Here is a 21,367-nt window from a genome sequence, read left to right on the forward strand (position 1 = left end):
TTCACATTTGAAAAAGAATTCTAGGTAAAAAATCACCTAACACTTCCCAGCCTTGTAGTTACTCTTCTCTACCTTCTCCTTCATAAACCAAATATCTTTCTCTAAAATCAATGAAAATTAATACCCCTAACTTAATTATTTGTAATATTGTCCCCATCTTAAAAAGAGTTCTCTTTAGCTCCTAAAGTTAAATGATGACGCTAGACTTCGCCAACCAGAAGTAATAAAGTTGTTGTTACTCTAGTCTACTTTACCACGGTGTGGTTATCTTTTGGGACAATGGTGTATTTTCTCCATCAAGTTAGTAAGTTCATATTCACTTCCAGGTAAAAAAAGGGTTCATATTCACTTAACTTAATGGACAAGCAAACAAATTTAAAACAAAACTAAAATTTCACATTTTCTGCGGCTTTGCACAAAATGACGAGTGTTTTACACAAGTACAAAGCCCTTAAGAGTATATGAAGCCAGAGGAGGAGGCGCAGCTAATAGCGAAATTTAGAGAAATATCTGCGACATTTGATATCGAACCCAGTCAGTTTGCGGCATAGATCTAACACAAATATAAGAGAAGATGTTCAGGAACCAGTATGATACTGATGTGACCACATGGAGCCCTGCAGGGAGGCTGTTCCAGGTGGAATATGCAATGGAGGCAGTGAAGCAGGGCAGTGCTGCAGTTGGGCTGAGATCCAAAACTCATGTTGTGTTGGTGAGTGTGGCCAAGGCTAATTCTGAGTTCTCGTCCTACCAGAAAAAGATTTTCAAGGTGGATGATCACATAGGGGTGGCAATTGCAGGACTTACTGCAGATGGGCGTGTGCTATCTCTTCACATGCGGTCTGAGTGCATCCATTACAAATTCTTGTATGATTCACCCCTTCCCGTTGGCCGATTGGTGGTGCAGCTTGCAGACAAGGCGCAGGTTTGTGACGTTTTCTCTTCCTTCTGCCCTGAATTTCTTGTCTTCCTGATGTAGCTCTTTTTGTGGATGTGTTTTTTCTTATGTCTCAGTTGTCAAATCTTTTTCGTTAAGTTTTGTCTGTAGGTGTCCAAATATAAGCATTTTTAGGGTTTTTTGTTTGTTTGTGGTTGAGTGCGCTTGCTCGGCTTTTCCCTTTCCTACTTTGTGTGACCAAATCAGCTTTTCTCTTTGCTCCTATTTGTGACCAAATCGGCCTTCCCTTTCCTCTTTTGTGTGACCAAACTATCTTTTACTCCTAGGTGCTCCCCAGTACCCCTTCTCAGTATCATGCTGATAAAAAAGTTCGATAGGCCAAATGAATGGCATATTGGAAATGTTTCTACGAGTTGATGGCCGGTCCTCAACAACGAGTAGATAAGAAATCCCCAGATTCCCATCCGATGCAAACTACCCCGTTAAAGAAACTCTTAAATTGTTTTGTCACCAACACTGGGGCTTTGGCTAGGATAGATTTTCTTTCTTGGGCTTGTTGAGGAGCTAATTAGATTTATTTATTGGGACAGAGAAACCTCCCATCCTATCTAGAGCCGAGAAACCTCCCACCCTATCTACGGCTGGAAATTGAACTTTTACTGTAGCTACATCCTCCACAGTCCCCCAGAAATGCAGCTGGTCTCCAACATGTCAATTAGATTTCAAGACTCATTCTTCTTCCCCCAACAATTAAAAACAAAAAGTGGAAAACATGGTCTCATGAATGCGCTAGAATTCTTCTTGTTCTTAGAAAGGCTCTGTTTTGTTCTCAGTTAGTTTACTAGCAATTACAGTGACCAATTCGTTTACGACCCGGTTCAGTCGAAAACCATTTTTCCATGAGCAAAGTCCCACCAAACCCCTCTTCCTAGCCTGCTGACCCGCCCCATCAATCTTGCCAGGAGTCTGGGCAACCATGTGGAAGACAGTTGTTCACAAGACTGCAGAGATGAGCCGCAGTGCCCAGTGGACAATGGCAAGTTCCTTTGCTTCCTGCTCATCATTTCCGAAGGTGAGCGGTCACGTAAGATGTCGGAACATTTTGGGCCCCCGCACCACCGTATGAACCCATAGGATGTGTAAGCAGGTTGGGGCCCCACACCACCATAGGAGCCCCAATTTGGCTCACAAGTGTCAATGGTAATGACCCACCAACTTCTTCTGCTATGGCAGGTACTGGTGTCCTGTGCCCTGTGCCTGAGCCTGAGCCGGTGGGCTCTTTGACCTTTAATTATACAGTGGTTAATGCTTGGTGGCTTGCAGGTAAATATTGAAATGTATTGTCCTGTCCTTTATGGCATACTTTCTTTTCCAGAGCACCCCTTTAATAATGGCCTTAGTGACGATCCGTTGTAATGAAAACAATATTTGTATATCTAGTCTAGGAAGGTATATGGTTAATTAACCAGTTGAAAGCTTCTTAGTGGCAGGCCACCTGCTTGCTTTTTCAAACCATATTTCTTAAGTACATATTGTTTTATGAATGAAAAGAAGCATATTTAAGAAACAGTTTGAATCCAATGAAAGCTTTTATTTTTACCTGTAATGTTCTTACTACTTAGTGAACATGTATTACCTTGGTTTTGAGTCTTGACCTTTAGAATGTGTCGAATTAGATTATGTATAATTTGTAAATGTGTGATTATAATGATTGGAATCAAGCCATGCAAGCTTAAATAAATCACTGGAATTGAGCCATGTGAGTTTAAATAAATGACCATAAATAATATAAATATGTTGATATGGATTCCTAGTGTGGAGCTTAGGGCTGAGGCCTGATTAACAATTTGGTAAGCATGTAGATGATGTTAATATACTTCTATGGACCTTGTGGTAGGGTTGCCATGGTAAACTGAAGTTATGTATGTGGGCCTAATGGTTAAGAGCATGAGCTTTCTCGGAAGAGGTCACAGGTTCAAATCCAGAGGGTGGTAGAGTATATACAGCTATGTAGACTTTAGCAGTCAAATCACTGCATGGAGGCCGGTCCCTTGTCCCACAAACAAGGGTGTCTTATACACCAATTTGGTGTTTGGCTTGGCAGTGACCTTAAAATTAGATTATTATTATTATTTTATAATATATAATTGTCTGAGATGGCTGTAGAGAGAATGGGAGGGGCTATGATTCCATCAGAGGGGAAGAGGAAAGGGGGCCTATGAAAAGTGGTCTTCTATTGCCAAGTCTCTGCCTAAGATTCTTTTCCATCTTGTCTTTTAAATGAATCCATCTACATCCATTGACTTAAGAAAGCTGATCACTGAATGCATGAAGAGGTTGGTGGCAAGTTTGCTCAAGTAGTTATTGGAGCATGTGCTGAGTACAATTGTTATGAGGAAATGCAAGAGTACTTCCTTTTATTGTTAGAAGGAAAGTCAACCATCATTCCCCTCTCTCATTATTATTCATTCTATTTTTCTCTCAAGTTCTTGCTTTACATTCCTCTTGCTGCATTCTTCAGGAAGTTGACCAAAATCACAACTGTGAAAGGGAACTTGCAGACCTTGGTTGATAGATAGATGGTTATAAGTGAGCATAGAGGCTAGGCAAGTTAGGGACTCATCATCTATTGTGTATTTGTTGGTCTTGGATCCTTGACAACGAAGTGTTATTTTTGTAGGCTATTTCCAGAAGGCATTGAGTAGATTGGGCTTTTCTTCTTACATTGATGAGCATTGGAAGGGGAGAATATCATTATAGAGAAGAGAAAGGGAAATATTTCCTTCTGTTGTGTAGGGCAGTGAAAGAGAGTGCCATGGCTGTTTGATTGCTGGATGAGATGTTTGGAGTGCTCTATAGTGAGCAGATTCACTGAGCCATGAGAGCAAATGGGTTGGGTCGAGTGAGCTAGAAGCCTGTAGCTTGGTTGCTTTACCCTGGTGGCTTCATAGCTTGGCGTGGGGGTGACGTGTACCTTGGATGCCTATGATTAGGTAGAAATTTGCTTATATGCAACCAGTTTCTTGGAATATCTTCTGATAAAAGATAAATGTTTTATCTCTATATATGAATTTACAATTGAATGTTGTTACTAACATGGAAACATGTGTAATTTTCATGCTGTGTGTGTGATTATGTTTAATTTTGATCAGGGGCATTTTGTTGCAATGAAATCTTTTGATTCGGGCTTGTTTAATTATGCTACATTATTTTTGCATTTATGCATGCATTTTATGCAATTCTAGGTCTCCATGGGAGACCTCTACTGTGTCACGGTGAATGTGTTTGCTGAGGGTTGGAATTTTAATTTCTTGTTTAGTGGCTACTTGTCCTATGGCTGCAATTGTAGGTGGGGGTGCAACATAATGCCTGTTATATTGTTGTAATTGTGTAGGGTCAGTGAAAAAAATGTAGATAAGGTAAGATAATTATATTTATGTCCAACTAATGACCACAAAGTAGGTCAAAGGGATTGTTGAGTACAATGATGTCCATACAATGCGGGAGAACCAAATGGTCTCCTATAAAAAATACAATGTATGAATATAAAAGGTACAATGCAGGAACATAAAAGATACAATGTATGGATTGCGTTGACGGAGAGGATCCATTGGCTAATGGGTCTGATCCTCAGACCCATCTCTCTTAAGATCCAAGGTTGACTGAAGAACACTGAAAAAATCTCCACAAAGTTTGCTTGCCTGATGAAGGGTCAGTGGGAGGTGCAGACTGTCCACTAAATCGTTGTCTGGGGGAGTTCACGCACTACTTAGGTCTGGAGGAACTAGTCTGTCTCCCAGGGGGATTTGAGACGGTTTTGCTGCTGAGTTCTTGTGTGGCGGGGTGAGGTCTTACGGATTCTCATTGGTCTAGAGTCTGGATATGAAACGATATCAATCGTTCTCTTTGTGTCCCTGTCTGAAGGTAGTACCCTGAAAAATGTCGTGATCCTCTGTGTGGGGTTTGGTCTGATGGGACGCTGAAGAATATGCGCTCGGAACTTGAGTCTCTTGCATATATAGGGCCAAACATCTCTGATTGGGATACCTGAAAAAGTCTGCGAGGGTTTAAGAGTCTCTGAACAAGCAATGCAACCTTCCTCTGATCTCGTAGTAGATAGGGCATCCAAAAACGAAGTGCACCTTGGTCTCTACTTCTTGTAAATGACATACCTGGCAGATTCTGTTTGGTCTATCAATTTGGTGGTTCGTCTCTACCGAAATCTATGAGAACCTACTCTGAACTGGCCTAGGGGAATGCGAAGAGCATGCATCCAGTGGTGAAATGTATATTGGGGTCGAATAATGAGCCCGTTTGTCAACTCGAAGGAGTGCTCAGCGTAGAAAGCCATCTTTGGGCGCAACCCTCTCTGAGGATTGGCCTAGGTGACATGGACGAATTGCTTGTAGATTTCCTCCCTGATGATCTTGTTCAACTCCTGTCTAATAGGTAGAAGGTAACCAAGAGCATCCAAGGAATATGCATCCAAGGAATATCGGAAAGGAGGGAGACGATCCAACTGAATGCCCACTGACTCTAAGAGATCTGAAACTCCTGTAAACCAACATCTAGCCCGACCCGAGGGAGTAGAACGGGCAATAGTCTCAGAAGAGCAATATGCCAAGTAAGGGTAACGGTCCCTACTCTTTATCGAGTCTGCAAATCCCCAAACACGATGCAAGAATGAGACCAAACTGAAGATTGTCTCAAGCTGAAAGGGCTAAGCTCCAAACTCTGCAAGGATGATGTGCTGAGGTACTGTATGTTTGCATATAATGATGCAGCGGAGAAGAAGAATCTGGACTCTCTCAATTGAAGCCCAATCCGACTCAAGTAAAGACGGTCCCCAAATCTCTGAGCCATATAGAACAGTGGGACGGATCAAGGTGTCCATGAGGCTCATCTTGGACAAGATGTCTTGGAAGTGATGTCGAAAGCACTGTCTCTAGAGAAGGGATAAGGATCCATATCCTTTGTTGATGTGACGCTGAAGTGCAGGTCACAAACTGAAGCGGGGACCTGAGAATTACACCCCAAAGTACGTATACGTGCTGGTGATCTCAACCTCCTCCCCTCTGAGTGGAAGTGAAGGTCCGAAGTTTTCTTCGCCTCATTGAAGATCATAATCTTGGTTTTACCCAGGTTGACTGTCAACTTCTGAAGATTGCAAAACAGAGCTAAGGCATCCAATTGCCTCTGTAATCCTTCTGGAGATGAGGAGAGGAGGACCAGGTTGTTAACAAAGAGTAGAATAGATATCAGGACCTGGTGAAGAAGGCAACCATTAGTTTCCTGTATATGCTGGTGTAGAAAATCCTCCAACTCAACAATATAGATCCCAAACAAGGTAGGGGACAATGGACAATCCTTTGTAACCCCAATGAGCCATGTGAAGATGGCCAAGGACAGACTCATATAGGCGCATAATAGCTGTCAATAGGGTTGCCAAGATGCCAATATCTTTGAGTCTCTGGAGTAAGGCTTCCCTCGGAACAGAGTCAAAAGCTTTCCGAAAATCTACGAAACAATAGTAGACTTTCGAAGAGCAATGTCGTGCCTCCTCAATCACGGCGCGGAGGGTGAAGATGTGGTCAATGGTCTTATGAGTTGGTCGAAAACTTCCCTGTTCCCTAGCTCTAAGTTGTCTCTTCTCAAGGTCACTGGATAGCTTCCTATGTAGAACAATAGCATACAACTTCGAGAACGTGTGTCCCACCATGATCGTTCTGTAGTTATTGGGATTTGAGCTGGGCATACAACTTCGAGAACGTGTGTCCCACCATGATCGTTCTGTAGTTATTGGGATTTGAGCTGGAGCCTAATTTGTGGATTAGATGGATGATGTGGTGTGACCACGCCAGAGGAAAACCTTCATGGACTACATGGTTGAAGAGATCAACCAAGTAATTAACCAAAGCCCGGAAACTGTGTTCAAAGAACTCTGCTTGGTAGCCTTTCTCATCGGTTGGTTTGCTGTTGTTCATTACCCAAATGGCCTCTCTTATATCTTTGTCTGAGAATAGGTAACAGGAAGGGGGTGGGGATGTAACATGAATTTGGCTGTGCCCCGGAATATCATAAAGGTTAGAAGTGTGAGAGAACATGGATGTAGGGTCGAGGTTAGATGGAAGAGGGGAGCGTCGGGGAAGGATGGTATGCCAAACTTGTTTAGGGGAGTGGGCGAGGAGAGCAAAAAGTTCTAGTCTTCTATGAGAGACAAAGAGTCGTTTCTTATGACGAAGGAGACGATGGGTAAGAAGCTTTGAGGTTAGGGTAGAAGGGTTGAGAGTGGGGGAAAGCATATCGAAGTTCTCGATGTAGAGTCTTGTATTCGTCATTGTACCATTTGTCCATGGGGCAAGATCCAATTTTTCGGGAGGTGGAAGTGGAACAGGTGGAGTTAGGGAAGGATTTGAGTGCTGCTTCCCAAATGGCAGATGAAAGACGGGTGTATTTAGTGGAAGCAGAATAAAGCAAGGAGAACTAGGTCTCTGATGGGAGCATCTTGCGTAGGGTAGAGGAGAAGATGTCAGGGTCACCTTCGTCAAATTGAAAGGTGGTTCGGGGTGGGCCTCGAGGGGAAGGATGGGGTGGATGGGGAGGGTCAAACCAGAGGGAGAAGGAAAGAAGTGCATGATCAACAAGGGGGATGGGGGAGATCGAGAGATGGCGAATAAAAGGGAGCAAGTTCTGGCTAGTGAGGACATAATCAACTACACTTGCACTCCCGCCATATGGCCCACACGTGAAAAAGTGAGAGTCTGGAAAATTGAGGAGACCATTTAGAACTAACAACTCCTGTGATTCTCCCAACTGCAATAGATGCTTACCATACACTGTTGTGGGCCCCAAAGCATCATTTGACATCCGGTGAAGCCCAACTGAATTTGGATCTATCCCCTGGGTACAAAACACATCCTCTGATTGATCGTGGAGAGGGATTTGGAGATCCCTAGTACGAGCATTGAAGTCACCTAGGAGGATGACTTTCCCAACAACATAGTATTGGGTGATACCGGTGTACAAGTCTATAAAGGGGTCCCCATTTGAGCCATTATGGATGGCAAATGGTGAAGAGGATGGGGGAAAGTAACAGACTGCAATGTAGATGTCCCTCAGAGGAGAGACTCCGACGTTAATCTGAATCCACATATACCTGGCAAACTTATCTCTGGCTACCAAAGATACCCTGTTCCGGAGTGAGTCATTAGCCAAACAAGCAACTCCACTTGATCCTTTGACCCCTCCCGAGCTCCTCGTCTCCTGCTTGCAAACTGAGAACCGTTGGTAACTTGCGATATCTGGGAGAGGTCGAACAGGGCTTGCATGAGTCTTGGTCACGAAGAGGATGTTCGTTGATTCAAGAGCGTCATACAAAAGTCTTGGCAATGACCAGAAAGATCCATTTCCATTCCAACATTGGATAGAGATGCCTGTACCCTGTCGTCTCCCCAAGCTGGCCTGTCATTTGGAACCTCCAGTTTGGGGTTCCCACCCAGGTGGGAAGGAGTCCCAAATCACTGCCTGAAGATTCTTGATAACTGCCCATTTCCTTGCTTGTCGTGTTGCCATAACCTGTTCTCTGGATTGTTTAAGTTCCACAACCTGTGCTCGAGTGAGGTCCTCATCCAAGAAAATCCTGTTGGGGAGAGAAAACAACTTCTGCTTAGCCCTGAGGGTGCAGAGTCGATCGGATGCAGTCCGAAACTTGAGGAAGAGAGTGGAGTCGTAGCCCAACCAGGCTCTATCCAGAGCTATATCAAGGAGGCTAAGGGTATCCTGAAGGAACCTAGCCCCCACTTCCATAGGATTCAGAGAGGAGTGAGGTAAGGGGAGACCTCTCACCTTGAGATTCAATTCTCTTGCTCGTCTGGTGCGTTCTTCCACAAGTTTTGCTTGCACCACCTCCTTAACTGCTGCAAGAGGGGTAGGAGTTTTATCCTTTGCCCGGAACCACCTGTGCCCAAGAATTTATGTGTGTCTCAGTTTCTTGTTTGAAGCTGGCCTGTTGGGATCAGATTTCTTCCTGCTTGCTTTTAAGGTCAAGAATTTCTGCATGCAACGTATCATTTGGAGGATGGAGCTTTTCCTGCTCTTTGCTTTCATGTAATATCTTCTTAAGGGATAAATTATCCCCTTCCGCCTCTGAAACTCTGGTAGAGAGGGTGTGTATTTCTGAACGGAGCTTGTTGTTTTCAGTTTCCAGGAATTCCAATTTCTGCAAAATTTGTTTTACTTGGGCTGTCCAAAATGAGAAATTTGACTCCATGATTTTTGCATGGACCCAAGTTTCAAGCTGTACCGCTTGACCTTCATCCACTGTTACTGTGGGTTCAGGTGAAGCTGGAGGCTCTGAGAAGATTTTAGGGAATTGGTTGATATCCATGTCTAAGTCCATCAGAGGTCCTGTAAGAATACTGCACAAACAGGGACTGTAACTTCAGTTGTTATACAGTTGATTCGTCAAACACTTAGCGTGCATCCACACTTCCTTAACTGGTCTGCGCCTCTGCTGTTGCTGTCTGCAGTCGTTGCCTAGAACCCGCCCCCCACTGCTCCCCTGCTAGGTGATGTAGAATCTTGCGTACACTTCTGTAATGTATGGGGCCACTGGTTAATTTGAACAATGAAGCATGCAACAGTAATGATAGGGAGCTGGTGGCTCGACTGAGATGTTGCAAAGTTATCGGCTTTGTTTGCACTGTTGATGGCTGCTTTGTAACAGTGGTCAAATGGAAGAATCGAGTCGGTTAGAAACGGTTCTATTGAGGGCGTGGCTGCATGAGCTCCACAGGGATGTTGCGGAGGGTTTACATTGAGTCCTTCTGGCATAAAATTATGAAATCGTGGTGGATTCAGCCCGAATTTTCACTGGATCCTCTGTAACCTGGCTTAAACCTGTGTTCCCGAAAGTTAATTTGTAGGGTGGAAATATTTCCTGCCTTACTGTGCTAGTATCTCCTGGTCTTGCCCCTGTGGATTTAACTTGGAGAAAGATGTCGGCTGACTGGCTCGAGCTGCGTGGGTGTGGAGGTAGTTTGGCACAGCCTCTGTATTCTTTTCCAAAAAACAGACAGCCTGTGTATCTAACTTCGATTGCTTTCGGTTGCTTTGTTTATGAGATATTTTTTATTGTGTGGGAGCATTTTATGACTAGGGATTCACAGGTGAGAAACCAAGGAGCAAACACGATAGAGAAATAAGTCACACAAATAGGAAAAACATGATTTATGTGGTAAAACCCTAGAGGGAAACATCCATGGAACAACAAAAAGGTTGTATTAGTGCTTAAGAAAAGAAATGTTACATCCAGTGCAATATTATATTGTCTATCATGCATTGCAAATTTGCAAGTGACCCTCCATGATCTTTAGATAGAGATCACACACCAATAAGCCTGAATAAAGTGATAAGACATGGATCAGTTTTTGTGAATACTAAGAATAGCAGCACCCTCACATCGACTATTAACAAGATAGAAATGCTGATCGACAGAGAACTAAGTATGAAAGCACACTAAAAGCACACCTTGACTATAATACATTAGACCAAGTTGGTTTGAAGCAATCCCAGTTGTCTGATATTCAACTTGGGAAGGGAGAAGGATTTACAAAATGATTTGTAAGGAAGGAGGCATTATGCCTATGCCTCTTTATGACAACTTCCTGTGCACCTAACATAGCTTGAATGATGAAGAAACTTGGCTTATGTCAGTTCAACATTTTTTGTATGGTAAAATGTCAAGCCAACAACTTGATCATGAATAAGCTGCTGAATGAACTGCATGTTCTCAATGCGCTTAGTGCCCTTATGCTGAGCTGGATGATGGGCACCTCAATGGTTAGGTGTGCATGTTAGAAACCAATGGAAAAAAGGATTTATTGAAGACAAACTCAAAAAGGATCTATTGAAGCCAAACTACTTCCTGTTCTTTGTGCACTATTAGATTATATTTAGCTTCAGTCAAAGAAAGAGAAAGAGCACACAGTTTCTTGCAGGCCCAGTTAATAGGACTTGAACCAAAATTGAATGCATAGCCTGCAGTAGAATCCCAATCATATGGGTCTCCAACCCAATCATTTTTACTGAAAGCAACCAAAACAGAACTCCTCAAAACCAAACTTAGCTATACCTTGGATGCACTGAAGTATCTGCTTTGCTGCTTTCTAGTGGTTATCATGCAGTTCTTGCATATCATGAGAGATTAAATCAACAAAAAGGGAAATGTTTGGACAGGTATGAGTTAAGTACAAAAGGATGCCAATCAATTGCCAATACAAAGTGTCATCCATTTGAGATGTGGAACACTTGCAAACAACTTAATTGTGGATTGAAAATGATTGGGATTGATTTACAATAATCCATGTAAAATTGGTGAAGGAGATCCATAGCATACATAGGCTAAGAAAGGAAAATCTCTTCCTTTGTTTGTGAACCATGTAAACCAAGAAAATAATGCATGTGCCCTAAGTATATCATATCAAACTACTTCCTAAGACTAGACTACGCTTAGCTAATCAAATGAGGATCACTATTAGTGAAAATGAGATCATCAACATACAAAACAAGAATAAGAATTCCATCACCCACCTGTCACTTTTAAACATCAACAACAAAACAAACCTTGACCGTAGACACTGGCAACATGCACCATGTCAGGCCATAGTGCCCCACATACCTGCCATGTGTTAGCTTTAATACCATATCGAGAAATTACAGGTGGGCAAGCAAGGAGCAAACACCACAGAGGCGTAACTCACGCATGTCAATGATATAGACAACATGATTTACATTGTAAAACTCTCAAAGAGAGAAGCATCAACATAGCAACAAAAAATTGTATCACTGCTTAAGAAAATAAAGGCTACATAGAGTGCAATACTACTCTTTGTGATGATGGACAAGTGACTCGCCATTATCTTAAAATGGAGATCAAGGGCAAAGCAAGTGACATGACACAAATAAACTGTGGTGAATACCAATAATATGAGCATTGTTGGATCACCTATGCACAATATAGAATGGTGACCATTGGATAACTGAAGTACAAAAACACACTAAAAGCACACATGACTATAGTCTCTTCAATTAGCTTTTCTGAAACACATATAGGCATGCAGAATCAATTGATTTTGGACCTTCAATAGATCAAGGACAAACTCTCAACATAGGTGGGAATCGTGATGGCATGAAGAGATCAAGTCTTTAAAACAATGAACTGAATCACAAAGGATATACAGGAGGAGGAGAAACTTCTATCAGAGGTGAGGTGGCATGAAAATATCAAGTCTTTAAAACAAGGACTTAAAGCACAAGGGTTATACAGAAGCAATGATGACAAGTATATGCAGTTAAACATTGAACTCAAAGAAGAAATAAGCAATCTCCAAAATTTGAATATATAGGTCCAGAAGAAACGATTTTGCCTGGTTGTTGGCTGTGATGAAGATGCATATTTCATTCCTAGTTCTAGTATTGCTGACTTGATTGGTTTCTTGAAAAGTGCTACTATGGTCAGTGTTGGTTCTTTTGCACCAAATCAAGTGCAAGGCATGGAAAAACATTGGCCACAGAGAAACATATCAGTAATAAATACATTAGCAGATTAAAATCCATTGGAGGTCGAGACTAGGTATAAGTGCAACCTTCAAATGGGAGTCTGTATGCAGAGAGATTAGACGTGTCCTTTCCAGGAGAAGAACTAAGAGTGTCAAATTTCAGGTAGTGACATTTCCTTACTCTGCTAAAGGTTACACTTTATCATCCCTAGATCTAAACATGTTTGAAGTTTGTACTTTGTACTAATGATGTGAATTTTTGGGTCTGAACTTGTGCATGTAGTATGTTGAAAATGGTAGCGAGAAAGGGTTTCTTTGACTTGTGCCTTAGTCAAAGAGACCTCAACGAGTTCTTCCTTAGCATGCTCGAGTTTCCTAAGAATTTGGATGAGTGATGAAGCAGTTCAGCTAATGCTCAGATGTGGAAAGCTTAGTTATTGTCTATGTTGCACGGGAACCGTTCCTGAGAGCTGGGAAACCCGTTCCGGTGGTTCCCACGCTCCTTGGAACTTTGGAGCTGCACAGGAACGTTCCGTTTTCTGTGGGAACGGTAAAAGAAACTTTGGACGGTTTCCGGAACTGGTCAGACTTAAATTTGCAACGCTCCAGCGTTCCCATGTGGACCCATGTGGAAATTGGAATTGGCAGCGGTCTTTTAGCTATGACAGCTAGTTTCGAACCAAACATTCCAGTATGGTTTCGGTGGAAACTGCCAGCGTGATATGAAAATTGGCTACTTGAATTCACTAATTTAGTAATTTTCACTTTGAATTCACCCACGAAATTGCAGAATTTAGTAATTGAATTCACCCATGAAATTGTATAGTGGATTACGAACAATATGGTAAGTCAAAAATACTGTAAACCCCAAAGAAAAGGACCTGGGCAGAGAAAGACGCACTTGCTGTTACACACTGTATGATCAGAGAGGGAAATACGCACTTGTTATTAATAGACGATGCACTATTCGTCTTTCCACCAGTTTCTGTGGATATGAATGGGTGGGAATGTTTTTGGCGCCAAAAAAACCCTTCAGTTTTTCCATAAATGCTGGTTGCTACACCTCTTTTCACTGAGAGCTTTAGTTGTTGTTTGGCGTTGAGAGCGGAGAGCTAAGTGTGTTGAGAGCGGAGAGCTGAGTGTGTTGAGAGAGCTAAGTGTGTTGAGAGTTGGAGCGCTGCCCTTCAGCAATAAACTACTTGTTTCGTTTTCATAAGTTCAGGTAAAAAAACAAATCAAGCATATTTTATTTTTATTTTTGTTTTTGTATATATTCGAGTTGTTTGGGAATGCAGCGTTTAAAAATTTAGGCGGAGAGCTCATGGCTTAAACATTTACATGTACGATCCAACATTTTACTCAAATATGTTCATGGATACAACGCAATGATTAATTCAAAAGAAAATAATAAGCCATGGCTTCAAACTTAAAATTGGTATCTACACTACACTAGTAAAAAAGTGCCTTTAAATTTGTTATGGATCACTAAATTTTTTCAAGAAATATCTGCAAATTCTTTTTCTTACCTCTGTGACTTTAATGTAATTTTAGTAAAGGTTCACCCTATTGGTAAATATTATATCTTTTTGGTAAAATAGGAGACATATGTCAACAATTATTTTTGGTAACATATATCTTTTTGCTATGGCAGCGGTCTTTTTGATTATATTTTTTTGATTATATATATTATTTTTTCATTATATAATATTGCCGCTCCCAATTAGCCGTTTCCTGGAAAATTTGGGGAAACCTCTAGCCGTTCCAGACACCCGTACCCAAGTTCCCAACGTTCCCAAGTTCCAGAAACTCGTGCAACATAGGTTATTGTCTTATAGTGTGAGTTAATTTGGGAAATGACGAGTGACAAGTCTCTAATTCTAGATCGAGACTTAGGATGAGTTGCATGAGCCACTTCAACCAGTTAACAACTCAATCACCAGTGCGACTTTCCAGAAATAGAACTTGCCAGATTTAGCCATTCGATTTGATTAAAAGGAGGAATGAAGGCACAATTTGGATCATAATTGTATGCACAAGATTTGTGTGTGAGCTTGTGAGAGGACGAGTGACCAAGAGGAGCTTGTGCACAGATTTGTAGGAGAAATAATTCCTTGGGAAGTGTGCAAGGATAACAGGAGCAGCCCATGCGCTAGGAAATAGGGGCTCCTAGTGCGCACAAATTTAGGAAGCAGGATCTGGGTTATGTCCAAGAGTGTTTCAGCTTTAGTTTAAGCAGGGAAAAGGTTGTATTCTCCAGTGAAACAATATTGTACAGTAAGAGATCTATTGTTCATTCTTCTATCAATAAATTCTCAATCAAGCAGAGGGTTTTCCCAGTTGGGTTCCCTAGAAAAGTATTGTGTTTTTGCTACTGTGTGACTGTGATTTATTTCTGTTCTATTTCACTGCAAATTAGTGGAGAAATTCTGTTTCTTGTGAATAGAAACTAGTTTTCGGAATTATTCATTAAGTAGTTGCAGAATTTCGAAGAATTTCTACATGGAATTAGAGCTGTGAACAGAATAAGCTTCAGCACGAAAGAGATCAGTTTATAGTTGGAGAATGGAGATTTGAATTTTGAAAAGCAGTTCCTTGGATTTGGAGAATAGCGTATCAAGAACTGAGAGCTGATCATTGTTTAGAGGGAGCACCAAACTTCATCTCTTGGAAAGGGAGGATCACAATTGTGTTGGGGGATAATGGGGTGGGAGAGTTTATCAAGCAGGTGATAGCACCACCTCAAGATCCCCAACAATTGGCCCAGCATACTAAGAATGATGTCAAGGCTAGGAGGATTATTCTAGAAGGGGTCAAAGATCATATAGTTCCTCATATCCATGAGAAGAAGACAACATTTGAGATGTTCGATGCCATCTTAAAGTTATATCAGAGTACCAGTGATACCAGGAAGCTTGCTCTTAAGGAGAAGCTAAGAGTATCCAGATAAAACAAGCTGAGCCCATTATCACATATCTTACTAGGTTCACTTAGGTTCAAGATGAATTAGGTGGTGCGGGTGAAGTTGTATCTGATCATGACCTTGTGAGTCTTGCTTTACTTGGACTTCACAAGTCTTGGAAAGGGTTCCAGGATGCTGTTAGCAGGAGAGAAATTTCCAGATTGGGAAAGGTTTTGGACGGACTGCATACAGGGAGAGATTCAAAGAGGAACCATAGAAGGGAGATCAGTTAGGACTGAGGACGAGGAGAATTTTGCTCTTGCAGGTAAAGCCATGGGAAAGAAAGGTAAAGGGAAGGGCGAGTCCAATCACAAGGGTGACAAGAAGAAGAAGGATTTGAGCAAAGATCAAGTGTTTCCATAGTTAATTTTAGATAACAATGATATGTTCTATGCTTTAGCACAATTTACTTCAATGTCCCTTATCAGTGCAATGACAATTTCCAATTATTTCCAGTAGCAATCAAATTAACTTAAACACATTGATAGTAAACGCAGATAGAACTTAAAAACATGTGCAGAAGACAAGCCAAGACAAGAGGACACAAGATTTGGAGGATACCAGGGAAAAACCCCAATGTGGGGAAAACTCTTTTATCAAATCTTCTTATTATTATTCAATAGTTCAGTAGAGGGAGAGAGAGTACAAATATCAAATTAACTTGCCCAAAACATGTCCTGTCAAAATCAGCAGTCAATAGTAGTCAAGTGCAGTGCTAACCAAAGAGTCAACGCTGGTCAAAGCAGCACCAAAATGTCCTCCAAGCAGCTCGGTCAACAGCAGATTAATTTGGCCTTCCAAGAGAGTCAAAGTCAGCCCAAAATAGTTCGGTCAACCCAGTCAAAGGAGAGAGAAAACACTGTTGTAATTTCTGCGGTCAAATCTGAAGTCAACGCTGAAGTCAACCCTGGTCAAACTGTCCCAATCACCTCGATTCTTGTGCTAATAAATGTGGCCTTCAAAGATCAAATTTCTACCCTCAAAAACGAAGTCAACGCTAGTCAAAGCAGCACCAAAATGTCCTACAGGCAGCTCAGTCAACAGCAGATTAATTTGGCTTTCCAAAAGAGTCAAAGTCAACCCAAAACAGTTTGGTCAACCCAGTCAAAGGAGAGAGAAAACACTTGTAATTTCTGCGGTCAAATCTGAAGTCAACCCTGGTCAAACTGTCCCAATCACCTCGATTCTTGTGCTAATAAATGCAGCCTTCAAAGATCAAATTTCTACCCTAAAAAACGAAGTCAACGCTGCTCAAAAGAGCCTTGGTCAACGCTGGTCTGTTTTCTTGAAATTCGGCTTCTTGCCACACGTGCGAAGTAGAGAGGAGCTGCCTCCACGCTGTATGCACCAATCAAGAGAGGAGAGAGAGAGATATGTGATGAGATGAGTGATGCCAAATGAGGAGAGAGGTCACTCCTATTTATACACTTCATTGAGGGTCAGGAGACACATCTTTTGGGCTTTTGAGCCTACATTTGACTGAGGTCTACCTTGACAATTTGTGCATGAGAGAGAATAAATTCAAAATTCCATTTCTGTTTGTCAGATTGAGATGATCTTTATATCAAAATTGGATCTCTCGAAAAAAGGAATCCAATGCAATAATCATCCCCATCATATGAGCTATCTTAAGGTGGAAATTGGCCCAAGTTGCCAATTTTAACATAAAGCCATGGGCAAGAAAGGTAAAGGGAAGGGCGAGTCCAATCACAAGGGTGACAAGAAGAAGAAGGATTTGAGCAAATATCAAGTGCTTCCATTGCCATGAGTTTGGGCACTATGCTACCAAGTGTCCAAAGCGAAAGAAGGGATCAGTTAAGGATCATGTTGCTGCATCGGCTGAGGTAGATGGGTTTGCTTCTCAGTTTGAGAAAGACTTCTCATTGATAGCTTGCATGGCAAGCTTAGTAGGTAGTAATACACGATATATTGATTTAGGAGCTTCTTTCCATACGATTGGGAACAAGGAGTATTTAAGTCAGCGGGAAGAGAAGGATATGCAGGTTCATATCGAGTTTGGAGATAATGGCAAGTATGAGACCAAGGGAGCTGGTATTGTCAGCTTTGAGTGCTAGTCTAGGAACTCTCTCCATCTCAGGGATGTTATCTATGTTCCAGTGTTGAAGAAGAACTTGGTTTCACTAGCTACCCTGGAGGACAAGGGATATGATGTTTCAGCAGAGGTAAGGCGTGCCTCAAGCACCTAGCTTCTTGGACAATGAAGTAGATAGGTGTGAGGATGAGGAACCTGTACAAGTTGCAGATAGAGACTTGCACAACCTTGAGCAACAAGGCAAGTGGTGAGCAGAGTAGTGATATTGGAGAACTTTGGCACATGCGCATGGGACACTTGCATCATGGGGCGTTGAAGATTCTTTAGCAGATATCCACAGGATTACTAGCATGCAACTTTGACAAAAATGGAGTGTGTAATACTAGCATGCAACTTTGACAAGAATGGAGTGTGTAAGGGATGTACACTTGGCAAGTATGCCAAGGCTTCTTTTCAGGGCTGAGATAACAATGCCAAAGGTTTTTTGGAGTTGGTGCATTCAAATGTATGTGGACCTTTCTCTTCTCCTTCTCTTATGAGACACAAGTATTATGTTACTTTCATTGATGATTATTCTCGTAAAACTTGGATATTCTTTATGAAAAAGAAAGATGAGGTTTTAACCAAGTTCTTGGAGTTTAAGGCCTTGGTAGAAAACCAGACAGGGAAGAAGATCAAGTCAGTGAGAAGTGACAATGGGGGAGAATATGTCTCCAATGCCTTCAAGGAGTTGTGTGCGAAAGAGGGCATTAGGAGGGAGTTGATTGCACCCCATAACCCTCAACAGAATGGGGTGGTTGAGAGGAAGAACCGCAACATTGTTGGAGCAGCCAGGGCGATGTTGCATGATGAGGGACTGCCTATGTTCTTGTGGGCAGAGGCATGCCATTATTTCTGCAGAACAAAAGTCCACACAGGGTTCTTGGATGAATTACTCTAGAGGAGGCTTTCACAGGCAAGAAGTTTGATGTTTCACACTTTTTGATCTTTGGCATAATAGTTTATGGCCATGTGTCCGAAGATAGTAAGAAGAAGCTGGAGCCCACAACAGAAAAGGGTATTTTCGTGGGATATAGTGAGATAGCTCAAGCATACAGGGTGTATCTACCATGGCTCAAGAAGATAGTCTTGAGGTGGGATGTGAGGTTCGAGGAGGACAAAGCTTTGAGGGTTCTTTAGAGATAGAGCAAATGTGAGTACCTTAGATGGAGGAGCTACTCGTTCCCAAGGAGGATCCTTAGGTAGGATCACAAACAGAGTCTCAGACAGGTGGCAAGAGGCTCGCACAACAGGATCCACAACAGGATGTAGAGCAGGATCATGAGGAGAAGAGATTAGGACGAGAGGAGGCAACTGCTCAATTAGAGACTCTTGGCATAGGGAGGAAGAAAGCCAAGTGGGTCGAGAGGTTGATTTAGGGGGCCTAGGAGCATGTTGAAGCTCCTAGCACCATGTTTAGGCAGAGTAAATTGCCATGGAGGTACACAGGTTATATGGCACTGATGATAAGTTGGTGGACATTGAGCCTTCTTATTACAAGGAGGCAACTTCTTAGTCGATTTCGCAGGATGTAATGGTGGAGGAATATTCCTCCATCATGAAGAATGATGTCTGGGAGATTGTGTCACGACCTAAGGGAAAATCAGTGGTTGGATCGAGATGGGTGTACAATGTGAAGCATGGAGCAGATGGGAGTGTAGAGAGGTATAACGCCAGGTTTGTGGCCAAGGGCTTCTCATAGATGGAGGGCATAGACTGTGATGAGACCTTTGCCCCAGTAGCACGATATTCATCCATCTGAACTATTCTGGCACTTGCACTACAGATGGGGTGGAAGATCCACTAGATGGCTGTGAAGACAACATTTCTCATTGAAGTTGTTGAGGAGATTTATATGGAGCAACCAGAGGGGTTTGGGCAGTTCAACAGAGACACACGTGTGGAGGCTGAAGAGAGCTCTTTATGGGCTCAAGTAGGCTCTGAGAGCATGGTACACTTGTATTGACAACTACCTTCGAGGATTGGGCTTCACGAAGAGTGAGGCGGATGCCAACCTATGCTACATCATGGTTGGGAGGGCTTCTGCCATTCTAGTGCTCTATGTTGACGAATTGGAGTAGACAACTTGATCCTGGATTGCAAGGAGGACCTTGCAAGGGAGTTTGAGATGAAGGATATGGGGCTTATGCACTATTTCCTTTGCTTGGTGGTTTGGTAGGGTGATGGTGAGATCATCGTGGGATAGGGGAAGTACACTACAAAGATTCTTCGGAGATTTCACATGTAGGATTGCAGGCCCATGGCCACGTCTCTAGTCACAAACAGGAGAAGGTGGATGCTATCACAATGGAGTGAGTGGATGCTACATTATACAGGTAGCTCATTTGGTTGTTGATGTACTTGGTCAACACATGACTTGATATTTGTTTTGTAGTCAACCAGTTGAGTCAGTTCATGGTGGAATCGACAAAAGTTCAGTGGGTTGCTGTGAAACATGTGTTGAGATATCTAAGAGGCACGACATATTATGTATTGTTGTACAAACAGGTTGATGGAGTGAGGCTTGAGGGCTCCATAGATGCAGATTGGGCAGGGTGCTCCATAGACAGGAAGAGTACCTCAAGTGGCATCTTCAGCATTTGGTCAACGACTGTTTCTTGGTACAACGAGAAGCAGAGATCAGTTGCACTCAATTCAATAGAGGCCGAGTACATGGCTGCCAGTTTGGCAGCATGCGAGGCCATTTGGATGAGGAAGCTGCTTGTGGGACTTTTCAGACAAAGGATGCAGTCCACCGTGATACATTGTGATAATTAGAGTTGCATCAAGCTCTCTGAGAACCTAGTGTTTCATGACCGCTCAAAGCATATTGAGATCAGGTATCATCATCTTAGAGATGGAGTGAGGCTTGAGGGCTTCATAGATGTAGATTGGGTAGGGTGCTCCATAGACATGAAGAGTACCTCAAGTGGCGTCTTCAGCATTTGGTCAACGACTGTTTCTTGGTACAGCGAGAAGCAGAGATCAGTTGCACTTAGATCAGTAGAGGTCGAGTACATGGTTGCCAGTTTGGCAGCATGCGAGGCCATTTGGATGAGGAAGCTGCTTGTGGGACTTTTCAGATGAAGGATGGAGTCCACTGTGATACATTGTGATAATTAGAGTTGCATCAAGCTCTCTGAGAACCTAGTGTTTCATGATCGCTCAAAGCATATTGAGATTAGGTATCATCATCTTAGAGATTGTGTGCAGAAAGGGATAGTGAAGCTACCGTACATTTCAACAAGGGAGCAGACAACATATATCTTGACCAAGGCATTGGCAAGAAGCAATTTTGTTCATTTCATAGATAAGTTGGGAGTTGTACGAAATCCCTTCCTCGTAAAGAGGGAGTTTTGAAAATGGTAGCGAGAAAGGGTTTCTTTGACTTATGCCGTAGTTAAAGAGACCTCAACGAATTCTTCCTTAGCATGCTTGAGTTTCTTAAGAATTAGGATGAGTGTTGAAGTAGTTAAACTAATGCCCATATGTGGAAGGCTTAGTTATTGTCTTTTAGTGCGAGTTAATTTAGGAAAAGGACGAGTGACAAGTCTGTAATTCTAGATTGAGACTTAGAAGTTAGGATGAGTTGCATGTGCCACTTCAACCAGTGAACAACTCAATCACTAGTTCGACTTTCCAAAAATAGAACTTGCTATATTTACCCATTAGGTTTGCTTAAAAGGAAGAATGAAGGCACAATTTGGATCATAATTGTATGCACAAGATTGTGTGTGAACTTGTGAGAGGAAGAGTGTCCAAGAGGAGCTTGTGCGTAGATTTGTAGGAGAGAATTCCTTGGGAAGTGTGTAAGGAGTTAGCGAGACTTCTTAAATAATAGGAGCATCCCATGCACTAGG

General features: G+C 42.3%; 1 protein-coding gene across 1 annotated transcript in view; it reads left to right on the forward strand.

Moving 5' to 3' along the window:
* Nucleotides 1-393: 393 nt before the first annotated feature.
* Nucleotides 394-21,367, forward strand: part of LOC149262595 (proteasome subunit alpha type-1-B-like) — a 33,113-nt gene continuing 12,139 nt past the window's right edge. Inside the window, exon 1 of the mRNA XM_089424940.1 lies at nucleotides 394-925. Coding sequence (XP_089281066.1) covers nucleotides 575-925 — 351 coding nt within the window. The 5' untranslated portion in view covers nucleotides 394-574. The remainder of the gene's footprint in view (nucleotides 926-21,367) is intronic.

This window comes from Pinus tabuliformis, chromosome 6 (assembly GCF_031772625.1).
Source record: "Pinus tabuliformis cultivar Carrire ecotype Pingquan chromosome 6, CPIR1, whole genome shotgun sequence".
Classification (NCBI taxonomy): Eukaryota; Viridiplantae; Streptophyta; class Pinopsida; order Pinales; family Pinaceae; genus Pinus; species Pinus tabuliformis.